The sequence below is a fragment of the Photinus pyralis genome, unplaced genomic scaffold (assembly GCF_008802855.1).
Source record: "Photinus pyralis isolate 1611_PpyrPB1 unplaced genomic scaffold, Ppyr1.3 Ppyr1.4_unclustered_Scaffold450, whole genome shotgun sequence".
In the NCBI taxonomy this organism is placed as follows: Eukaryota; Metazoa; Arthropoda; class Insecta; order Coleoptera; family Lampyridae; genus Photinus; species Photinus pyralis.
The window spans coordinates 86,446-107,535 of NW_022171596.1; the positions used below are offsets into that span (position 1 = coordinate 86,446).

The 21,090-nt window shown below is 34.6% G+C and overlaps 1 protein-coding gene across 1 annotated transcript; it reads left to right on the forward strand.

Moving 5' to 3' along the window:
- Window positions 1–389: 389 nt before the first annotated feature.
- LOC116182272 lies at window positions 390–9,702 on the forward strand. The gene is made up of 5 exons (XM_031502792.1): window positions 390–711; window positions 1,908–2,122; window positions 3,583–3,865; window positions 7,275–7,678; window positions 7,721–9,702. Exons 1-5 carry the CDS (start codon window positions 494–496, stop codon window positions 8,929–8,931), a joined length of 2,331 nt encoding a protein of 776 aa, XP_031358652.1. The 5' UTR covers window positions 390–493; the 3' UTR covers window positions 8,932–9,702.
- Window positions 9,703–21,090: the final 11,388 nt, after the last annotated feature.

The window sequence follows — 21,090 nt, forward strand, 5'->3', positions numbered from 1 at the left end:
AAATTAGAATTATAACTATAAATCTATTTATATTTCGACATAAAGAAATTACCATTGACATCCCTATGGTGCGTAAACCGTTTCTACACTCACCCTGTATATGTCTACTTTTAAATGAGAAAATGTCTTCTGAATGGTTTCTAATTTAACAAACTACACAATTCAAAAAGAATGAACTAAATATGTATATTGAAAATTGTAGTAGTTGCGGCCTCGGACGGACGGAGAAAGTGGGGCCGTAATAGCGCCTTCCAACATAAGTCCCGTACTAAAGTTCACACTAAGGTTTTCCTGTCCAAAGATCACGAGGGCAACTAATAAAGTACGGATCTGTGTAAAATATTCGACAGATGATAGAATCGAATCCTGTAAAATCGGTTAAGCTTAAGGTAAGGTAAGGTTCTTAACCGAACTAATTGACATGAAAGAAGTACAGATTTGTTTACTCTAAAATGTGGAAAAAAAACTTGTCGATTTTGTTATTATTACGAAAATGGAAGACTGGTTAAAGGAAGAGCAAGTAACCGAAAGCGAAAATTTCGATGGCATTCTAGTAACGCACGATTTAGAGGATTGCATTGACGATAGTTTGGAGTATTCCTCATTTAACAAGGTTTACGAGGAACTGCCCCTAAGTAACTTAAGATCTGATAATGAAAATGATCAAACAACGGCATTTGCGGAAAAACGGGAATATGATGAAAGTTTTGTGTAAGTATTAAATTTTTCTTACCAAATTTAGACATGTCACATTTTCGGTTCGAGTCTTCGATTAGATATTTTTTAAATTTCATTTTATTCGAAATTTGAATATATATAACATTGCATAATAAATTATAGTACTAGGTATGTAATGCTAGAAATAAATATTAAATATTTGGCTTCTGATTTTGTATGGAATGTGAAGGGGGGAGACTGGAAAATACAAGTATCGCAGGGGCGGTATGCAAGGAATACCCAAACAAATGAATCTTTTACTTACGCTTTTAGTATCATGGCAGTCATTGCAAATCGTACTAGTGGAATTGGGATTTTGCGAGTGAGGAGTGGTTTTATTCCTCATGGTATGGCACTCTTCCTCGAGCCCTTATTGAGATTCTTGAAAATTCTGTGTATCTCGAGAAAGTAGTGTCAGGGGTACTTTCAAAGAGCTATTGGAATGTCTGGAAGAAACATACCGATTGGTGATGTGCAGATATCTTGAAAACTGTGTGTCAGATGAGGTTACTGACAAAGGCAAAATGAATTGTTTGGACGAGGCATACCTGGAAAATGGGGTGTTGGAAGAAGGTACCTATACCTACCTACAAAGAGAAAATGAAATGTTGCAGAGAATTTCTCTTAAGAGCTCACCCACTTTCCTCTTAATGTTTAACTTTAATGCATGAAAAAGTTAACTTCGATCTTGTTTAGAGTATCATTATTGATGTATCTGTGTAAAACTGTTTTCTCTGGTGGTAATTCTAAGTATAGTCAACTGGCCATTTTGGAGCCCACTGACCGTTCAAATCTGTGCACAAAACTCTGTGTACAGGGGACCGGTGTAAGGTCTTACCTTATGCATTAATAAACGTTAAAAAAATCAATGGTTTTTATTTAAATGATAAGACAACACATGTAGGACATGTAATAGGAATTTTTTCAAATGATTCACAAGGGTCTTGAGATGACGATTTTTCTGACTGTGATTATGAATAATAATTTTAATAAATGCTAATTATTGATAATTAATTATTTCATAATAAATTAGTTGATTATTATTTTCCTTGAGGCTTTATGGTATTATATGGGTAACAACTTATTAATTTGTGCTCTTGACAACAGAATAAAGGAATCTGTTCTTTTGTCAAAATTGGTGTATAAATAACGACTTTAGTATACTAATTAAATTGCGAATTTTGTTTTAGCTATATCAACCAGTCATTACAGCAAGATGGAGTCTATATGCATACAAATCAAGACACATCGGATGAAATGCAAGACTGCACCGCTCTGACAACATCAAACAACGAATCTTACTCAAAAGATGGCCAGTTTAATCGATATTCCTGCGAATATGGTGGCTGTGTTCGAACATATAGCACAGTTGGAAATCTTCGTACTCATATGAAAACCCACAAAGGTTAGCATAAATGGTTATTTGCATCTACAGTTTGGAAATAATTGCAAAATTCTTGTGATGGATTTTCCTTGCATGCAATTAATTATAAATGATGGTACATTATGGCCATATGTGACTTACAGTTAATAAGTATGTGAGATAGGTGAGAAAATGTGTTGCATGCTGCCATTCTCTTTTACCAAGTATCGTCATTCTATTGAGCGTAACTTATAGGATATGAAAGAAATGAGTATTTTCTTTTGTTGTTAATTGAAAGGTATAAACCTCGGTATAAACGGTAACATTATGAGGATGTTCAAATGAAATTAAGGTTGTTAAAATTTTTGCTCGTTTTTTGTACTTATACAGTTCTATGATTCTTGTGAATACTAATTTTACATTGTGTTATTAATAGGTGATCAAATAACGCACGCTCGATCGAAACACTGAATAATTTATCTAGTATACTGTATCTATTTATGTTTACATTGCTAAAAACATTACATTATAACATCAAGTTCGGGCCGTTCTTAATTGATCACTTGTTATTTATGCATAGGATTCTGATTTAATAAAACCTTGCCATTTCTGCTCTTGCCTGCATAGGATAATTTTGGGTAAGTTTGTGTGTTTTTCTCTTGCTTGGTCATATGTGTTTTTTAGCGTTTAGCATGGTGATCTCGGAAACCTTTTTTTTAGTGAGAAAGTGGGGGTTTCATTTAAAATGTAATGGATTACCATTTTTCCCATGTCACTTTCTCTGAGATCCTAAATAAACTTTGAAAAACTCACCCTGTATTTAAATGTAGAAAGGATGATTCTGTTGGTAACTTTGACTATTGTTTGTTTTATTCTGCGTAATTTGTACACACTGAAAATATTCCAATTTTTCTCAGAGGTACTTGAATAGTTTCTTGACTAGAGGCATGATTCTAAATTAAATTCCATTGCTGCAGAGAACTGATAATAGTCACCCAAATTTTGCCTAATTCAGCTTAAGACTTTGAAAATTAGATGGGGGTGCTGGATAACATTACAACAAAGAAAAACAATAGGAGGGAACAGTAAGATAATAAGGCGGTAAGACTGTCCAGCTACTCCTAATCTCGAAAGGACAACAGAAGAGTAGAGAGGAAGCAAGAACAAAGAAAGGAGATAAAATGTGGACGTCGTGAAAAATTGAGAGACAGTGAGAAGAAGTTTTTAAGGTTTTCCAAGAATCTTAAACTCAACCACTTCAAAAACACCATTTCCATTTCAACATACACTATTATTATTATTATTTATTAGTTTTTGTGCTTTTTCATTCAAAAATTTAAGTAGAGCGTTATTGGTACAGCTTTCAAGATCAGCTTGTCCATAATAAATAATTGCCTAGGACATCACGGTTCATCATTATTTTAGTAATCATTTTGGGTTGCTTCTAATCGACTATGTGTGAAGTTGTAAACAAACATAATAAAACCCGACACTACTTTCAGGAGAATACAAATTCAAGTGCACTGAACCAAATTGCGGCAAGGCTTTTCTTACTTCGTACAGTTTAAAAATTCATATTCGCGTTCATACCAAGGTTAAACCGTTCGAATGTAACCACAAAGGATGCGCGAAAGCATTCAATACTTTGTACCGACTGCGGGCTCATCAAAGGTTACACAATGGTACGACATTCAACTGTGAATCGAAAGGATGCATGAAGTTCTTCACGACTCTAAGTGACCTAAAGAAACACATCCGCACTCACACACGTGAAAGGCCGTATAAGTGAGTTTATATTAACCAATTCTTGCATGGGTTTACCTTTGTGAATTTGTGCGCTTTTGGTGGTATTTAATTTTGCTTTTTTAGGAAAAAGGTATTGTCGATATATTTTTCAGTAGTTAACAGAAAGCCGAAATTTTGTACTTGTTTAACATGAATCCGAAAGTACGAAATGTAATAATATATTGCTTAGAATATTTTCGTATGGCAGAGCTATTTGTGAATAGCAAGAGTACAGACACAAACTCATCGCATCGTTTTTCTTTGTTTATTTAGGTATTAGACTAGAGCAGATTAGAGTTTGAGGCTTAGTAAAAAAATCACTATTGTACAGATTTCAATGGGCGTTCAAGAGGGGACCTGTTGATCCTGTAGCTTATTTCTAAGCTTGCTGCTCTGCATTTAGAGCCTCCTTATAAATATACATCCATTCCATCGAATGGCATTATTTTTATTTTGGAATCTTTATTAACATATTCGCAAATTTATTTTAGTTGAATTGTTTTAACGTGCATGATTGTTACGGTATTATTATTACAATTATTTCACTTTTTGTAAAACAATGTTTAATTTGTGGTTTATGCTGTCCAGAAAAAATTAAATAAGGAAAGCAAATTTTGTCATTTGAACTATAAACAACGTAACTGGAAGGGAAACCAGTATAGTCGACAAATGCGTATCGTTGAAGCGGTGCGACAGAATGAGGTGGTGGTATAACTATTTCACTCACACAATTTAATGTTACTAGTACTAGTACTGCCACTTGTCTGGCTTTACTAATAATATGTTTGTTTCCCTTCCAGTTATGAGTATATACTTCAATGTTTGGGAATGTTGTTTCCAAGGGAACCATTTTGGACACCTGGTTCATTTGGGAAACATTTTTTGTATTGGTCTTTACTCCAATTTTTTGGATGTAGTATATCTGTGGCTATAATTTGCGTTAGTTAATTAAAAAACATCTTTTAGAATACAACATTCATATTTGTTTACAGGTTTATGGTGTCTGTGTATATTTAGTTTAGCGGGTTTATCCAGGGCTCTTCAGTTTGCTAAAGAATTGCTTTAAAACACCGAACAGTGTAATGCATTTTGATTTCATTTGCGTTCACATTAATGCAAATAATTATCGCTTCCTTCAGTATGAATAACACTCATTACTTGTTTAGAACAATATTATTATTAACCCTTTTGTTCACTTGTAAAGTAGGCTTTCACAGCAGAAATCTGTTACTTCTAGACCATATATTTTCCATAGATAGGTATAACGTACAGCCACTAAACCTGTGACAGGGATAGCCAACAGTAGAATACCGATCATGCGCACTGGTTTGACATTCCTGGCATTTCACTGGCGTGTTATTTCCGTATAAGGTTTATGGTGTTGTAGTTCACACCAGGCGCATTTGAAATTATTACTCGTTTTGTGGATTAAAACATGTGTTTTAAAACTGGGTTTGTACTTTGTGACAAAATCACACTGGTCACATTTAAAACTTGGCAGGTCCAAATTTTAACAAATGCTAGATGTTAAGATGTGTTTTAAGACTGGATTTGTTTGGTGACGAAATCGCATTGAGCATATTTGCTGATCTTGTGTTAAAGAATGTGTTTTATAATTAGATTAGACACACTGGACACATTTTAAATTCTTGGTAGTCTCGTCTGTTAAAATGCTATTTTATTATATTATATTATTATATTTATTTAGTATTTTCAGCAACTTCAGATTCCCAGAATTTTAGAATCTCCTTAGCATCTTTTCAGAATGCCTATAGAACCACAAGCAGACCCGGCGTACTTCGTACCGCCTTTGGGAATACTTGTTTTCTGTGCCGCTTCACCTCGCACGCTCGGCGGACTTCATACCGCCTATCAGTTAATGTTTCATTGGATGGGATATACGCTCGGTTTCGCAGACTCGACGAATTATATAACCACCTAGCGGTATGAAATATACTTTATGACCTATTTTCATACCTAACAAATATACAAAAATAGTACATCAAAATTGGTCAAGCCGTTTTGCAGGAGTGCGACCACAAACACAGTGACATAAGATTTTTACTTTGCTGTATGCAATGCGGTCACTACGTCACCCACAAAACACCTGGCAAGCTAGTTCAAATCAAATCGACCTTTAAATTTAGAATTGTAATTATTTCGTCATAGGCGTCAGGCATCTGACATGAAAAACTATGCGGGTCGCACAATGGGTTCGAATCGAAACACACAATGACAAAAATTTATTGTTAAAACAAAATCCCTGAAAGAAAGAAAAGTTTACAAAGCTTTTTTGCGCATTTTACTTCGCACGCATGTGGTCGACAAATAAAATATTTTAAAACTTAACAGTTTTTTAAGATAAATTCAAATAATCTGATCGTACGAGCTTTGCGATATTTAGGCGCACTGCTTACTTTTTCAACTTGACACTTTTTCCGTGAATGGACAACACGTCACACCACTTTAGTTAACTTGCTTCCGCACAAATTTATTATAAAAATGATGAACTGCATCTTCAACTCGACAAATGGGGCTGACTGTCCGAGATTTAGCATAAAAAAAGGACAACCGTCGCGAAACTAGCAGCCTCCTCGTTTTCTCGTTGTCTTCAGTATTTAAAGAAACACCACTTCCATTATAAAATAAAATCCGTCTAAGAAATAAACGCGCTAAACGTGATCTTACACGCACTCGAACCTTTGATACAATTCTTTTATGAGATTCAAATTTTTCCAGCACATTTTTCATTATCAAACGAAGCTTGGAATTTTCTTAAAATCCATGTAGGATTTCCTCAAAGTATTTGTAGATTCTTCTCTTTAGGACCTTGAAATCTTGAGTCTTTCTATAGTCCCCTTAGAGTCCTTAGACCATTCTTTTAGAGCCTTTAGAAACTGTAGAATGTTCAGGATCTTGGAATTTTTTTAGAATATTATTGTAATTCCTGTAGAACATAATCTTTTTACAATCTTCTTGGAGCAGGAATCTCCTCAAAAACAGAAATAAAATGAGGCAGACTGAGAGCCTATCATTTGTAAATTTTATGTTCAGTGATAAAAATTCCTTATACGGCTTATAGCAAACAAAAAGTTACTTTCTCACTTTCCACCTTGATAATGGTATTATGCATATTTTAAAGCGGATATGGTTATAATCCACTCCTCAAATGCATTGTATTGCTTTCGAGCTTGGCATTTGGTTAAAAAAAATGTGAAAATGTAGTATTAACCATCAGTACTGTTTGTTTTGTACGGCTTATCACGCTTCATTATTACATTGTTGTATGCTTTAATTTGGTCCATGAGGACAGTTGATAGAGGTAATTTTTTGGGTGACTCAATGGACATGTATTACAATAACTGCAGTTGTGTAAACAGTACTGTGATGATTGTTTTTTTTATTATAGATGTATTGAAGAAGGTTGTGGTAAAGCGTTCACAGCGAGCCATCATTTGAAAACTCATCGCAGAATCCACAGCGGCGAAAAACCGTTCATTTGCGTAGAAGATAATTGCAAACGCGCATTTTCAACCCAGCATAGTCTCAAATCACACATCAAAACGCATCAACGCATGATAGACCAAGACAATGAGTTGAATAATAACCTTAGTCAAGATAAGGAAGCCGTATTAATTAAGAGTGACATTAGTGAGGAAAATGCTCCAATTAAATTTAATGATAAGGAATGCGAGAATAATGATAAGAGTTACATTGTTGACTTTGAAGGCAACATTATCTTTCAGAACGATTTGGTCAGTAACGTTGATGTTAGATGGAAAGGTTTGGAGGATGGAGTAAATTCTTTATCAGGTAAATTAAATCTGTTGGGAGAGGAACTAAAGTTTCTTTTAGATTTACAAGCGATGGATAGTGGAGATACGAAGGGAGATGCAGAGATAATATTGCCATCTGACAATGCTGACGAGTTTCATACATTCAACAGTAATACCGAGAACAGTATTGAGTTTATCTCACACGATTTTAACCAGCCGAAATTTGCCGAAGTACAATTGGATATGTCCACTTACGAAGTCGCCAATAACTTAAAACACTATGCAACCGTGAATACGGCCGAACCAATACCGATTCAGCTTTCCTATAACATTGGAAGCGAAAATATTGAGGACAGTAAAGAAGGTGAAACATTAGAAGACACCGAAGTCAGTTTAGAGGAAAATTCGATCATCACAGAAATCGAAAACGCCAGCTTGGATTTATATGACATAGAGCTAAATGATAAATCATCTTCCGGTAATACGGAATTAAATAGTTTCGCTGTCAATGATATCTTCAATGAGGGATCAGTATTTCAAAATAGTATTGTTTGTAAAAATGATAATCCAAATGTAAATATTATAAGCGTAAAAACAATTCGTCCACCCAATACTGTGGCGCCTGCCAGTGACAACTTGTTGGCGTTAGATAAAAATTCGGTAGATCTAAATGGTCAAATTTACACCCCTGAAGCTTTAGAAATGTCTCTAGCGTGCGAGGAAGAAAGTCCCTCTACTTGGATTGATGTTATGAGTTTGGTTAACAACAGTCCCATAAACGTCTTTGAGCATTCTGCAGTCGACGAAAATCAGGCAGTTCTTACGGGTATTCAGTCGTATACTAACTTAGATGATGCACCATTGTTTAGTTCTGCAAACGTCGGCATAGACAATCCAAGTAGGTTAGCTGATCAAACTGCACGTGGCAACAGTGTCAAGGTAAACATTTTAAAAGAGGTAACTGCCGCTGTTGATATTTGCAAATGTGAAGACTGTAAGTGTGGTCCTTATGGTAATTGTGACACTACCAATGGAAATGTACCAGAAAGTAATGGTTGTTGTGCATCTAAACAGGTAGATAATTTTAGTTGCGGCAACGAGGCTGAGTCAATGACAAGTCTTGGTGGCGATCTAAGCAGTGACTGCATTGAAAGTAATTGCTGTGTGGTTGTTTGTCTCAAATCTTTAGAGCAGCTTAAGCAGTTGTTGCGATTAGCAAATGACTGTGGCAATTTACAACAGCTATCCATCGGGTGCGTTCGAGGTACTTGTGCAATACAAAATCACTAAATGTGATCGTTTGATGTGAATTAGTTTACTAATATGCAATTTTAGCAAATACCATGACATTGGGTATTTTTGATATTTATTTACGTATTGACACCTTTATTGTGGTTTTCAGTTGTCTTCAGCCTTTGATTTGAAATTTGCTAGTTTTCTTTGTGTTATACAGAACACTAAGCCTAGCTTAATCGGAGTGGACATTGGCATGCGGTTGAGTAATTACTCACATGTAACTGCCACCATATTGGTGTAGTTTCCTTAGGGCAGGTGTATGGGTGATTCCAGCGATAAGTAAATATACTTAAATATCCCATTTACAATTATCAACATAAATACTACACAACACATATCTCAGGTCCATATGATTAATTAGACTTAATTTTCATGTTTAACTTGTATTTAGAACAATTTAACTAGTCATGTTAGCATAAGATTCAAATCAAATATCAAAGAACAACTAAGAACCACAATTACTTTTCCAATGTGAGATTTTTATTATTAACATGTTGTTTTTAATAACGGTAAGATTAGATAATGATTCAACTGATCCCCTTCAGTTACTAAACAATAATAATTTTTTTATTGTTGAGACTGAGGAATTTTTAAGTTATAATTGTGTTTGTACTAGTCAATATGTTAATTGAGATAATACTTAACAATTTAATACTGTTCTATTGACAGTATTTGTGTTACAATTACCTATGTTGTTTTCTAATATTTTGTAACTTAGTTGTTTTTTTTATTGTACCTGACCAAAGATTAAATGGTGTGATTACATTTGTGTTTTTATTTATTCCTAGCATTAACCTTTCAGTAAAAGTAAATAGGGCATGTTAGGTTTATGATCGATTACAGTAAGATATTGCAAACTGGAAAGATACAATCTTTGTTGAATGAAGGAATGTTGATAACTGTGATTGATATTTAGGGTTAAAGCCACGCCTTGTTTTCTTTTTTGATTTGATTATATATTAGCAAGAGGCCACGAGGACTTTGATAATTTTTTTTCAAAAATCCTCAAAAAATCCTAATATACATATAATTTGGACAAAATCCATCGAGCTGTTACCACAGGGTGCCCTATGAATAAAGGTCACATATGTCATATCTATGGAACCAGGTTAATTGCATCTTAGGGAAAAAGATTTTGATAACAAAAGCGGCCAAGAGAAATAACTGGAAATTCTTTTCAAGTTTCTAGGTTTTTCGCTAGAGGGCGTAAGATATGTTAAGTAGAAAATTGATTTTTGTTCTAAAATAGGTATACCCAACGCTCGCTAGTCAACTTCTCCTATCGCCAGTAAAAACTCACTTACCTGGCTAATAATGTAAAATACTATAAATGGGGAAAAATTTTAACTAAATTGGTTTCGATGATTTGAGCCCCAGAGGGAGGAATCCGCGATGAAATCTGATGTGTAAGTAAACGAGGCATGGATTTGGAATCTGTTGCATAAAAAGTTCATTTACGTCTTCTAGTCAGTGATAATCACGTAATTTAGTAAGTATAAGTAGGTACCTATACAATAAGTAATAATATTTTCCGGCCCGTGTGTCGCAGCTCAATAAATCTGGACTGTGGTGCTAAGGGCCCCTGGTTCGAATCCGGGTTCGGGCATGGATATTTGTAAATGTATAGCTATAGTGGGTTGGGTTGGTAGAGCAGCCTTGGCTGAACGCCCATTAAAAAATAAAGGCAAAATAAAATAAATACCCCCTGTGGGTTCGGGGATAGAATTGGCCCACTCCCGTCCTGGAGATCGTAAAAGGCGATCAATGGGCACTAAAGGTGGCGAGTCCAAGCGCCTTTAGTACCCACTTACCTACCCAATTTTATCTTCAACTCCGACACCAATCATCCTAGGCACCTTTTGTTCACACGACCCTCATAGAACGGAAAAAAGGCCTTGGCCCGCTGGTAGTAGCGGTAAAATGCGAATGAATCCCTCAACTTAGGGCGACGCCGGCGACAAGGAGAATACTGTGCCGCGATTCTTGGTCGTGAAATGCAAGGAACGTGATTTTACCAAGTTCCTTTCTGATTAATAAAATGTTGTACAGTGTGTTAAGAATTTTAAGGAATATAAAAAAGGTAGTTACACAAAAAAAATCCAGGACCATTGTTTAATCCTAGTATTAAGACATTTGATTGACTTTATACTGCAGTATGCAGCCAATCAAATGTCAAAAATTTTGTTTATGCTCAGATTTGACAAATAATGTAGGATTTTGATTATAATTCGCATTCCTGCAACTGGCCGTAATAGAAACTGTGTCGATTAACTCGAAACTGTTGCATCGATGAAAATATAAAAGAAAACCTTAAAGATCAGGGAGTAGTGGATGCGGGAAGAATAAAAACACGGCGCGATGAAGAGTTTTTTAGATACTTCAAATCATGTTCTTACTTTCAATGTCTCGTGATTACCTAATGACTTTCATGACAAATTCGTGCTCAAGGCCTTACCGGGTTTCTTGTAGAGCTGAATTCAAAAACTCTCCACGACCCCCTTTCATCTAGTCAACGTAGGAGGTGCCACCATTAATAAATGGGTTTCGGATTGTGATATAGGTAAAAAAGATAAGTAATTAAATTAAAACATATAGCATAACCTAAAAAGAAACATATTAACCAAATAAGGAATCCTATAAAAATACCTTTACCTGGAAAACATACAACACCAGCATTTAAGTAAATACGCTTAGATAAATAACGTAGACAATTTTAGCTTGGCGCTTCTGGAATTTTCCACTTCGGATATCAACATCTTTTGCAAAACAAGAATCTGTCATTTCAACGACAAAAACAAAAGCAAAAGTGATATCCCCAGTTGTACCAAACACACTCCTAACATACTGCATCTCTCGTAACATTTAAATTATGTGCGTGCCGAATTATGTATGTTCACCTCGGATTGCAATACGTTTTTATATAGCGGTATTAGTTTCAAAGTACCGTTAAAAGATGCACACTTTATTGAAATAACAAGTTAAAAAAATTATATTAATGTGATAAAAGATTTGCACCAGTTGTGTTCGCATAAGATGGCGGCAATTTCCGGTCCCGTGAGTAAGTTTAATTATATAAGGGCAATTTGTACTCAAAATAGGAAGACTGTATGTTGACAACCATAATCGGTGTATAGTGTACAGTTAATTAGCTCTCAATGAATATTAAAATCAATAGCTAGCTCTTTAATCTTGACGAATTTATTCGATCATCCACCGCGTATCTCCCACCTAGTACTTTAGTGGTACTTAAACATGCCGGTCTTGGCGGGTAATCCTTATTACTGAGGAAAGTGGCGACGTTATTTATTAATTTGTCTTCATCTGATCGTTTACGTCTGATCATTTTTGAGCATCATACGGTTTTCGACTTCGCCTTCATCATCGCCTTTGAGGTCAGTTTAACTTTTACAAACTGAAATGTGCCTTCTACGGTTCCTTGGATTTCCTTCAGTACACATTCTCTTAGTCTAATTAACAGTGCCAGCATATAAACCTAAATAAACCTAATGAGTAATTAATAATAACTATCCATTGGGGCTATTTACCCAGTATGTGTTTTACAAATAACCCTAAAGAATAGTATATTAAGATACAAGTGTATAATCAAGTCTTTAAAGCACGCGCAACGAGTTTAAGGGCACGACGCAAAGCGGAGTGCCTTTAACGTTGCAAGTGCTTTAAAGACCAATTATACACGTGTATCTTATAGTATTTTTTATTATACCTGCAGTATAATTTAAAAATAGGAAATAGGTACAATGAAGTCATATTGACGTTATACTCGAATGCATGTCTAATTAAGTGGGCTGGGTGTTCGTAATTTCACGATTGCCATGGAAATGTCACTTGACGTTTGCTTATAAAAATCATCGTCTTTGTGAATTAAACGATTTCCGTTGAAAAACATAATACACCGTCCATTAAATCGATTGTTGTAAAATCTAAACAAACGTTGGTAGGTGTAAAATCCAACTCCAGTAAAGCCTATTATAAAGAATATGAAAAGTTGTTTCCATGGATGAATAGGAAGTTATTTACGAATACAGTCTTAAATGCATCCATAATGCTGGCATATATGAAGGAAATGTCAAAGGTATTTAAATCTTCTATATTTTGGTGCATTCATTAAAAACTTTAAAGCAATGCTGCGATTAAAAAGTGGAACAGATTTGGAAGCATACCCTAAATTACGCGCGTTTGTAAAAGCTTCAACCAAAGGATAGGTACAAAAGCCAAAGAAATGTTCTGCATTTACAGAAAGCGACCTAAGAGGATTTTTTATTTCATCCAGATGACAGTTTCAAAAGTCATACTTGGAGTATCGTTACTTAGCAACTTTAAAGCACGTGTGTTTTAAAGGCCCTTTTTCGCACGCATTTGAGTGTTTAAAACGGAGATTGTGATTCAGGTATAATAAAAAATCCTTTATTAGACATATGTATGTAAGTTACATGGCATATCTACTTACATTACATAGCTATGCCCAAGTTTAAAAACAAAATTAGGACTATTTTATTGTCGAAAGCTTTTTATACGTTTGATGAGTTTGTGAATAACTCTAAATGTCTTTAGTTTCTTTTTATTCTATGAAAGTAAACCTAAATGTTTTTGTGTTAGTTTAGAATTATGTACGACAAGTGTAAGTGTAAACACACAGTAGCACAATATATCATATTATTATTATAGCTACTTTTTAATTTGTCCCTTTATTTTAGCGATACTATACATATTATTCAAATGCATTATGTACGGGAACACGTTTATACAATTTTAAAACTTTCTTTTAACTTATCTCTTACCTATAGCTACTGCCAATAAAATTGTGCCCTCCTTCGGTATTGCAATTACGCGTGTAGTAAAGATCGGCTCCTTTAAAATCCTTGTTAGCGTGAGGTAGGTATGGTATAACTAACGACAGATCAAAACCTCGATGCCGAACCCAATAAAGTTGGATGAAGGAAGAGTAGGATTGTTCGCCGGCTTTGCCCACCTCTTGCATAAAGTCATGAGTTCATCTCGTTTGATTGAAATCCTCTCTTATTCTTGTTTTCTATTTGAAAAACCTCACCCCTTGAAGCTTCATTGTTTTAGCGGCCTCATGCATACTTCATGTTCTCTTAGACTGTGACGCATTTCCTATAGGTTTTAAACTTTAGATAAATTTACTTAAATTCCTTGTGAAAAAAGGAGAATTACGGTGACAAGTGAATGGGACATTTTCGTTTTAGGAAGCAAACGATTAACATCGTGCATTATTCTGTACGCCCGACTTGGCAATACGTACCTATATAGGGTATAAATCTTTCAAATAACAGTCTCTATATTATAGTAATTAATCGGGTACCTACAAGAAGCAAAGACGTAATCAAACAAATCCTAAAAGTTATTGAAAATTGAAAATTTACTTTACAACGTTTAGTGAGAAAAGGGGGTTAACATAACTTTGTTTTGTTTTTAATTGCTTAAATTGTCTTACAGGATTTGGTTTCACAACGAAAGTCGCGAACAATTTTAAAATTTTGGCCCTTTATTAGTACAGGGATTTCCATTACATTTGAAACACAAATATGATCACCATAGAGAATTATAATTTGACAAAAATTCTAATAAAATGCATTAGCAAGAACTTCGCAATTTATAGAACTAAAAAATAGCCTGTTAAAGGACACTACACTTTCTACAAGAAATGTTCAATGTTATCATGAGGGAAGAAATAGATAAGTGACTTACCTTCTGGGTTCAGCAAATATGATATCAATTCTTTTATTTGAGGAGTCTTTCACCCTGCAAATTAGATTCTAATTGGTTTCCCTTTTTATAGGAAAAAAAAACACTAGATCTGGGCGATGAAGATGATGAAGATTTACTAAATTCCGTTGTGATTGGCAACTTATTTGAAAAATTCTTTAAAAAAGGAGCTTATTTTATGGTGGGGGTGGTGTTTAGTTAAATACTGGAAACGACGAGAAAATGATGCTGCTAATTTCGCGACGGTTCAAGAGCGTGTAAATTTGTTAACGTTAAATTTTCGGGCAGTCAGTCCGATTTATTTTGTTGAAGACGTAGTTCGTCGGTTTTAAAATAAAGTGCGCAGTAGAAGTTAGCAATCCTAATTAAAAGCTTTAATGTTATCGGCAAGTGAAGTTTTAAAAGTTTGTGGAAAGTTTTTAAAACGGTTTGTCCGCATCAGAAAAGGTTAGTTCGAGTGTAAGTAAACAAAATAGAGTAGTTGTCTACTTAGTATAACCTTATTAAATGGCCTGTCTCTAATTAAAAGTTGAAAGTTTCTACCGTCCGAACAGTTACCGAAATTTTTTTATCAGTTCGAGCCATTGAGATTTTTCTTCGTGGCGGGAGCCGGACGTTTACGAGGAAAGTAAACAATTCTAAATTTAAGGTTGTTTTGTTTTGAGCTAGCTAGGCGGGTGTTTTGCAGGTAGCGTAGAGACCCCATGTCGATGTACACAGATATGTAAGACAATGCTTAAATTTTCAGTATGATTTTGAAGAAAGGGAGCAAAAAAGATGCAGGGACTCCGTTACGTTAGTTGTAGCTATGACCTGAAGTATACTAGGGAAGGAACACAAAATAAACCAATGTAATGGCGTAACAGTGTAATATGCATGATAAATATAAATCACATACACAACACATGATACAAAAACAGGTTAAAAGCAAGTTACAGAAAACAAGGTAGCTGTATAAGAGGTGACTTCTCTTTAGTGCAATAAAATAAAACTCTTTTGTTAAAAGCAAAATGGGAAATTACATCACCTTGGAGGACAAACCCAATGTTACATTTGTGGAAATCAGGTAATCGCAACTTATATATCACATATAGATTCTAAACAGAAGAGATTTTGAGCAAAATCTCGCCCAAAAGATAGATAACTCGCCCCTCGTCGGGTGTATCCGAGCCTACAGTTGAGAGTCGGGGCAATTACAGTATCAAGTGTCGTAACTCGTTTGGTTACAGTTCTTGCATTTAACATTGTATAAGTAACTATATTCCATTAATAAGGCACCCCGTTACTACTACTATAAGTTACTAAAATCCGCTTGTTGCACCAATTTTATCCGTACGGCAAAAAAACAAGTTTAAACTTACTGCCAAACAGTATTGATATCTCGATTGACACTGACTGTACTTCTAGAATACAACGACACCAAATCATCGCCTCCTTGATAGACTTGTTTGGATGACTTCACTCTATGGAAGATTTTTCCCTTTAACCACTTCATTTTTGTGATTCTCCAAGGTTACTAAGTTGTACTGATATTATGTTATATTGTGGAGCCAAATCATTGTAACCGTTAAAGCTACTCGTGTATTACATAGTAAATGCTTCCACTACAGTATGAAAAACTAACAAACTTTTACGTATTTTCCTAGAAAAGTATAATTTGCGGCGAAATCGATTTTATCAAAGTTTTTGTGGAAGGAAAAGGAAAGAGACAATTAAGCGGGGAAAAAACAATTTGAACCCTTGCTAATTGTAGCGTAATATATTAACAAAGTTGCCAGGAAAAAATTTAATATCAGAGCCTTCCGAGATTATACATACATTATGCATGAGTAGAATAGGACACCCTAATAGCCTCTACTAGAGTTGAAATGTACGCTGGTCAAGCACGAAGGTATAATTTTCGCTGAAAGTCACTCGGATGGAAGAAAAGAAAATATGAGATACTTTCCCAAACAGACATTTTGGATTTCTTTGGTGTTTGCAAAAAATCTTGTGTATTTCAGCATTATAAAATATCCATACAAATCAGTTTTGTAATTATAGAAGTTATTGCTCGCTCCATGCAAAGTCCCTATCGAATATATTATAATTATTAAATACGAGAAAGTAATGTTGAACGTCATTGTGTCTATTACTGTGTAAGGTCCGGTCTTTCATGTTTCAGTGAAACTTCTCCTGAGTGTAACGAATGTAGGTTCTTCCGCCATTATATAACTATTGCATACAAATTTGGAAGTATTTCTGGTTGTCATTCCATTTCATATTTTTAAAGCGACCGTCCAGCTTGTAAGGAAAACATGAATGAGTTGAAATTTGGGCACACTTCTATACAAGTGTACTTACATTTTTTGTAAATTTTTCCGAAACTGGGATAGTATATGGCGGTTCAAATGTTAGTCTGCATATACAGTGCGTTTCAGATAATAGGGTCACCTCAATACCTTTTTTATTGACTGCTGTTTTAAAATTAGCTATTAAATATTTTTAAGGTTCTTAAATCATTATTTCGACTTAAGTCTTTTAATAAAAGATTTAATTCTTTATATAAGTCACAAAACTTATCGAAAAAATTGGGAAGATATGTCTGGTACGATGTGGACACGTAAAACATATTATGAACCTACAGCGATGGCTAAATGATAATATGATGGAATCCAGCAAGAAGAAGGCGAATTATAGGATTTCCCCTTTGTTTCAATAACCTTAATTTAACTCTCACACAGGTAACGTCTTGTGGGTTTTACTTAAATACTATAAACACTCAAAAAACTAAAAAACAACCGAAGCTTTAAAAATTGTAATCGCAACGGAGGTTTTGAAACGCTTTAAAAGTAGTTTTGCTCTGAATCCTGCCCATCACTTTCAAGAAATTAAGCAAAGTAAGGTTGATTGATGCTTGTTCATCTAAAGGAATTGACGAACAATGATATCGATTACAATGCTTCATAGGTAACAGAGACATAAAAATACGAAATGAATTATTTTTTATAGGTACGTAGCATTTTTAGTTTAGTGTATTTATTGTTAAACGTTTTATGTAACTATAAGGATCGAAATTCAATCGCTTAGAATCCCGAATGTTGTGCCAAAACAGTTTAGCTCTGAATAATAAGCCAGCCCAACGGAATGTCTCAACAGGGCCGTATTTTCCCCTTCACTTTTTAGATATCTAAGATATGTAAATGTAATCAACTGTGGTCAACCAAGATGGTCAAGATAAAATTTTATTGTACTATTGAGACTGAAAACTGAATAATAAAATTACGTTGCATCAGCTTTTAAGGGGTGAACAAGCTGTAATTTTTTTTAAACTCTCGCGAATTTCCCTTACATAATGGTAGGTAAAATTTATTTTAAAATGCAATTCTGTGGATAACTCAATGCTATTTCCCTTTAAGAGGGGTATGATATATTTTTTTCAATTTTATCGTTGTTTTAGCACAGTTTTTACATCCCTATACTTTTATATAGAAACCAATGATATTTTTATATCGCTTTTAGGATCGGTCACTTCATTTTGTTAAAGGTGTTATACAAACGGGTATTGCATCTTCGTAGTTTATTGGGGAAACAAAACGAAAATTTCAATATAGTATCCCCGAGGTTGCTTTAAGTTTTTATTTCGTATAATATTCGGATTCGCCAGACATACTGAATGGAAACCATCGAATGAATGGATTCGTCCTATAAAAAATAATGGTAATTTTCAGTTTGATGTGGTAAAACCGTAAAAGACGATTTATTATGCAATTAGGTCGTTTGGACGCTACTGTATTTGCAGGATAAATAGATCTGATGCAAACAGCAAATACACTAGGAATGCATAGGTGATCTTTCTGTTGGTAATCGTATGCCGAGTGATCCAAGAAAGTATTGCGGATAGTTTGAATTTCTCGCAAACCCAAAAAAAGTTGATAGCGCGCCAAATGTCAATTATATAATTGCAGTGGCACATCTATTTAATAGGCAACTAAACACAATCATAATTAATTAATTAAGGAACATTAATTTATCCAGCATCCAGTTGGTTTCAACAGAATGGTGCACTCGTGCACGACGTCCTAATAATGCGGGAATATACCTATCGCAGAAATTTTTCATTTTACCAGAAAATTTGTAATAAGCGCCCCATAAATAAACACTTTACAAAAGAATATTTCTTTATCATACGTACGAACAAAGAATCCCGAGATTCATAAAAATTCAATTAAGCAACGGGAAATGTAGTGAACGTTTTTAGAGTGACAAAACGAAGCCGAAATCAAACGTTTAGAAATGCAGTCTAAAATTGGGATGCTCTCTGTACATGGGAAGCAGAACATGTGGGTACAGCGTTGTTTTTCGTAGTCGGTGATGGTTTTGTAACGACTAAACGTAAATAAAACGAGCCACTCATGCGAATATCATTATCCATCCCAATTCACCTGATTACTTGCCCTTATATTTTTTGTGTATTTATATATCTATCTTTAATCGTGAACGTTCCTTGCTGTTTATGTTTCAGTTAGTTGATTTTGCTCTGTTATTTTTATGCCGATACAAAATGAACTAGGTAAGCATCTGATCTGGAGAAATACAATTTTGTAGTTCTCCAAAACTGCACTATTAAAATGGTGCCTATATAAGTGTACTCACATCAACGTATTTACATTGTTTGCTAAAGATTAAATAATAATTTAAAAAAAACATTCGTATGTTCCAATTTCTACCAAGAGTTGTCTTGAAACTGTAAAGAGCGGGTGGTTTTTCTTGGCAAGGAAATTCAAAACTGGTGTATTCTGGGGATTAAATGCTATCGCCCTTCGGCAATTTGTTCGTGCCTAAAAATGCATGAAACTATGGTAATTGTCTCGAATTTTCTAAATACAGCCAGTAACATGCAATTGTCTCATATCGTTGCGTAAAATTTTGCAGTTGTGCTCCCGGGTTATTATCGCAATTCCATTTCGGTGATTTTAACAGATGTTATGTCACACGGTTATGAAATTGCGATTTTCTAATTTGTTACTACTGGGTGCATGCACTGATTAGCTTTCAAGCCATAATTAAATCCTGATTTGTTCTTATGAGTCTTTTATAACAGATAATTTGACAATCTTTTAAGGTTTTAACAGAAGTAAATACAGTACAATATTAAGTTTTAGTCAACGATAACGATATTCAGTAGCTAGCTAGAGAGGTGTCATTTATATTTTCTTCTCGATTCCGAGGAAAACTGATTATATTCCTTTAGTTAGTGATGCTAATTGAAACTTTACTTTTTGTAATTTTCATAAGCTCCATGTTGTTAATAAGTTTCAAGGAGGTCTTTAAGTAGATTTTATTTAGCAGAATATGCTATTATGTATTTATTTAGTTATTAATTAATTTACTTATTTATTTATTTACTCTTCTTCATCCGCACCTCTTCCAACGTCTATTTTCTTTATGCTTCCTTCAAATCTACTCGCGCTTCCTTTAACCATGTTTCTGGTTTTGTTTAGAACCCTTTTTCACATCATCTTTTATCCGTTTACATCTCTCTCGTTAATATCCTTTTTACACCTTCTTCACCTTTTTTTTGCACCTCTGTAACGCCATCTTGACACACCTTTAACAACCTGTCGTCACGTGCTATTCCTTAATTTCTTCCTTCTTCCTTCCTTGTTTTACACCTGCTTAATGCATCTTTTCCCGTTTTTTTTACTAATGCTCTTTTTACTTCCTCATTCCTTTTTCTTTGACACCCCGTTCCTTCACTTCTCATTCATTCGAGATTATTCATATCTCCTTCAAATTTGCTCTATGATTCTTTAACGTTAATTTCCTTAATCTCTCTTCTTCTCACACATTTCTTCTCACCTCCTTCCTAAACGTCCTATAATTTAAGTCCCCTCTTCAATTCTTTTTTTTTGGTACACAAACGTTTCGGTGAAGAAGAGCAATGCAATTATTTGAATAGAAAAAGTTAAATTTTTATCTCGATTTTTACTCAGCGGAAAAATTACAAAACATAAATTGTTCAAAAACTTATTATTAGGTTTTATTTTACAACCAGGAGTTTGTCGATCCTTGCCCCTGGTCAAGGACAATCGGTGTCGGATCGGTTTCGAAAGACATAGGCAATCAGACGGACAATCAGAAAACTTCAGGGATTGTGAATATCTAAAACAAATTTACAGCGCACGAGACGGTAGCAATTTTGCATAATACGTAAAGGGAACGTCGGAAATTCCGGCCGGCCAGGGTACTAGGTTGAACGTCCAAAAATTACAACTTTTAATTCCCAGGCTTCCGGGTGTCTTAAAACACTAGACACAGTATAACACAATTATCTACGGTTAATTATAGTTACTTAATTGGCCGGACTAAAATTTCCAAATTCGGTCCATTTATTACATGGAATTTCGGACCAATTGCAAAAGC

Coding starts and splice junctions, on each gene's coding strand:
- LOC116182272 (XM_031502792.1), top strand. CDS start 494: ATGGAAGACTGGTTAAAGGAAGAGCAAGTAACCGAAAGCGAAAATTTC. Junction 712..1,907: donor GAATATGATGAAAGTTTTGT/GTAAGTATTAAA, acceptor ATTTTGTTTTAG/CTATATCAACCAGTCATTAC. Junction 3,866..7,274: donor ACACGTGAAAGGCCGTATAA/GTGAGTTTATAT, acceptor TTTTTATTATAG/ATGTATTGAAGAAGGTTGTG.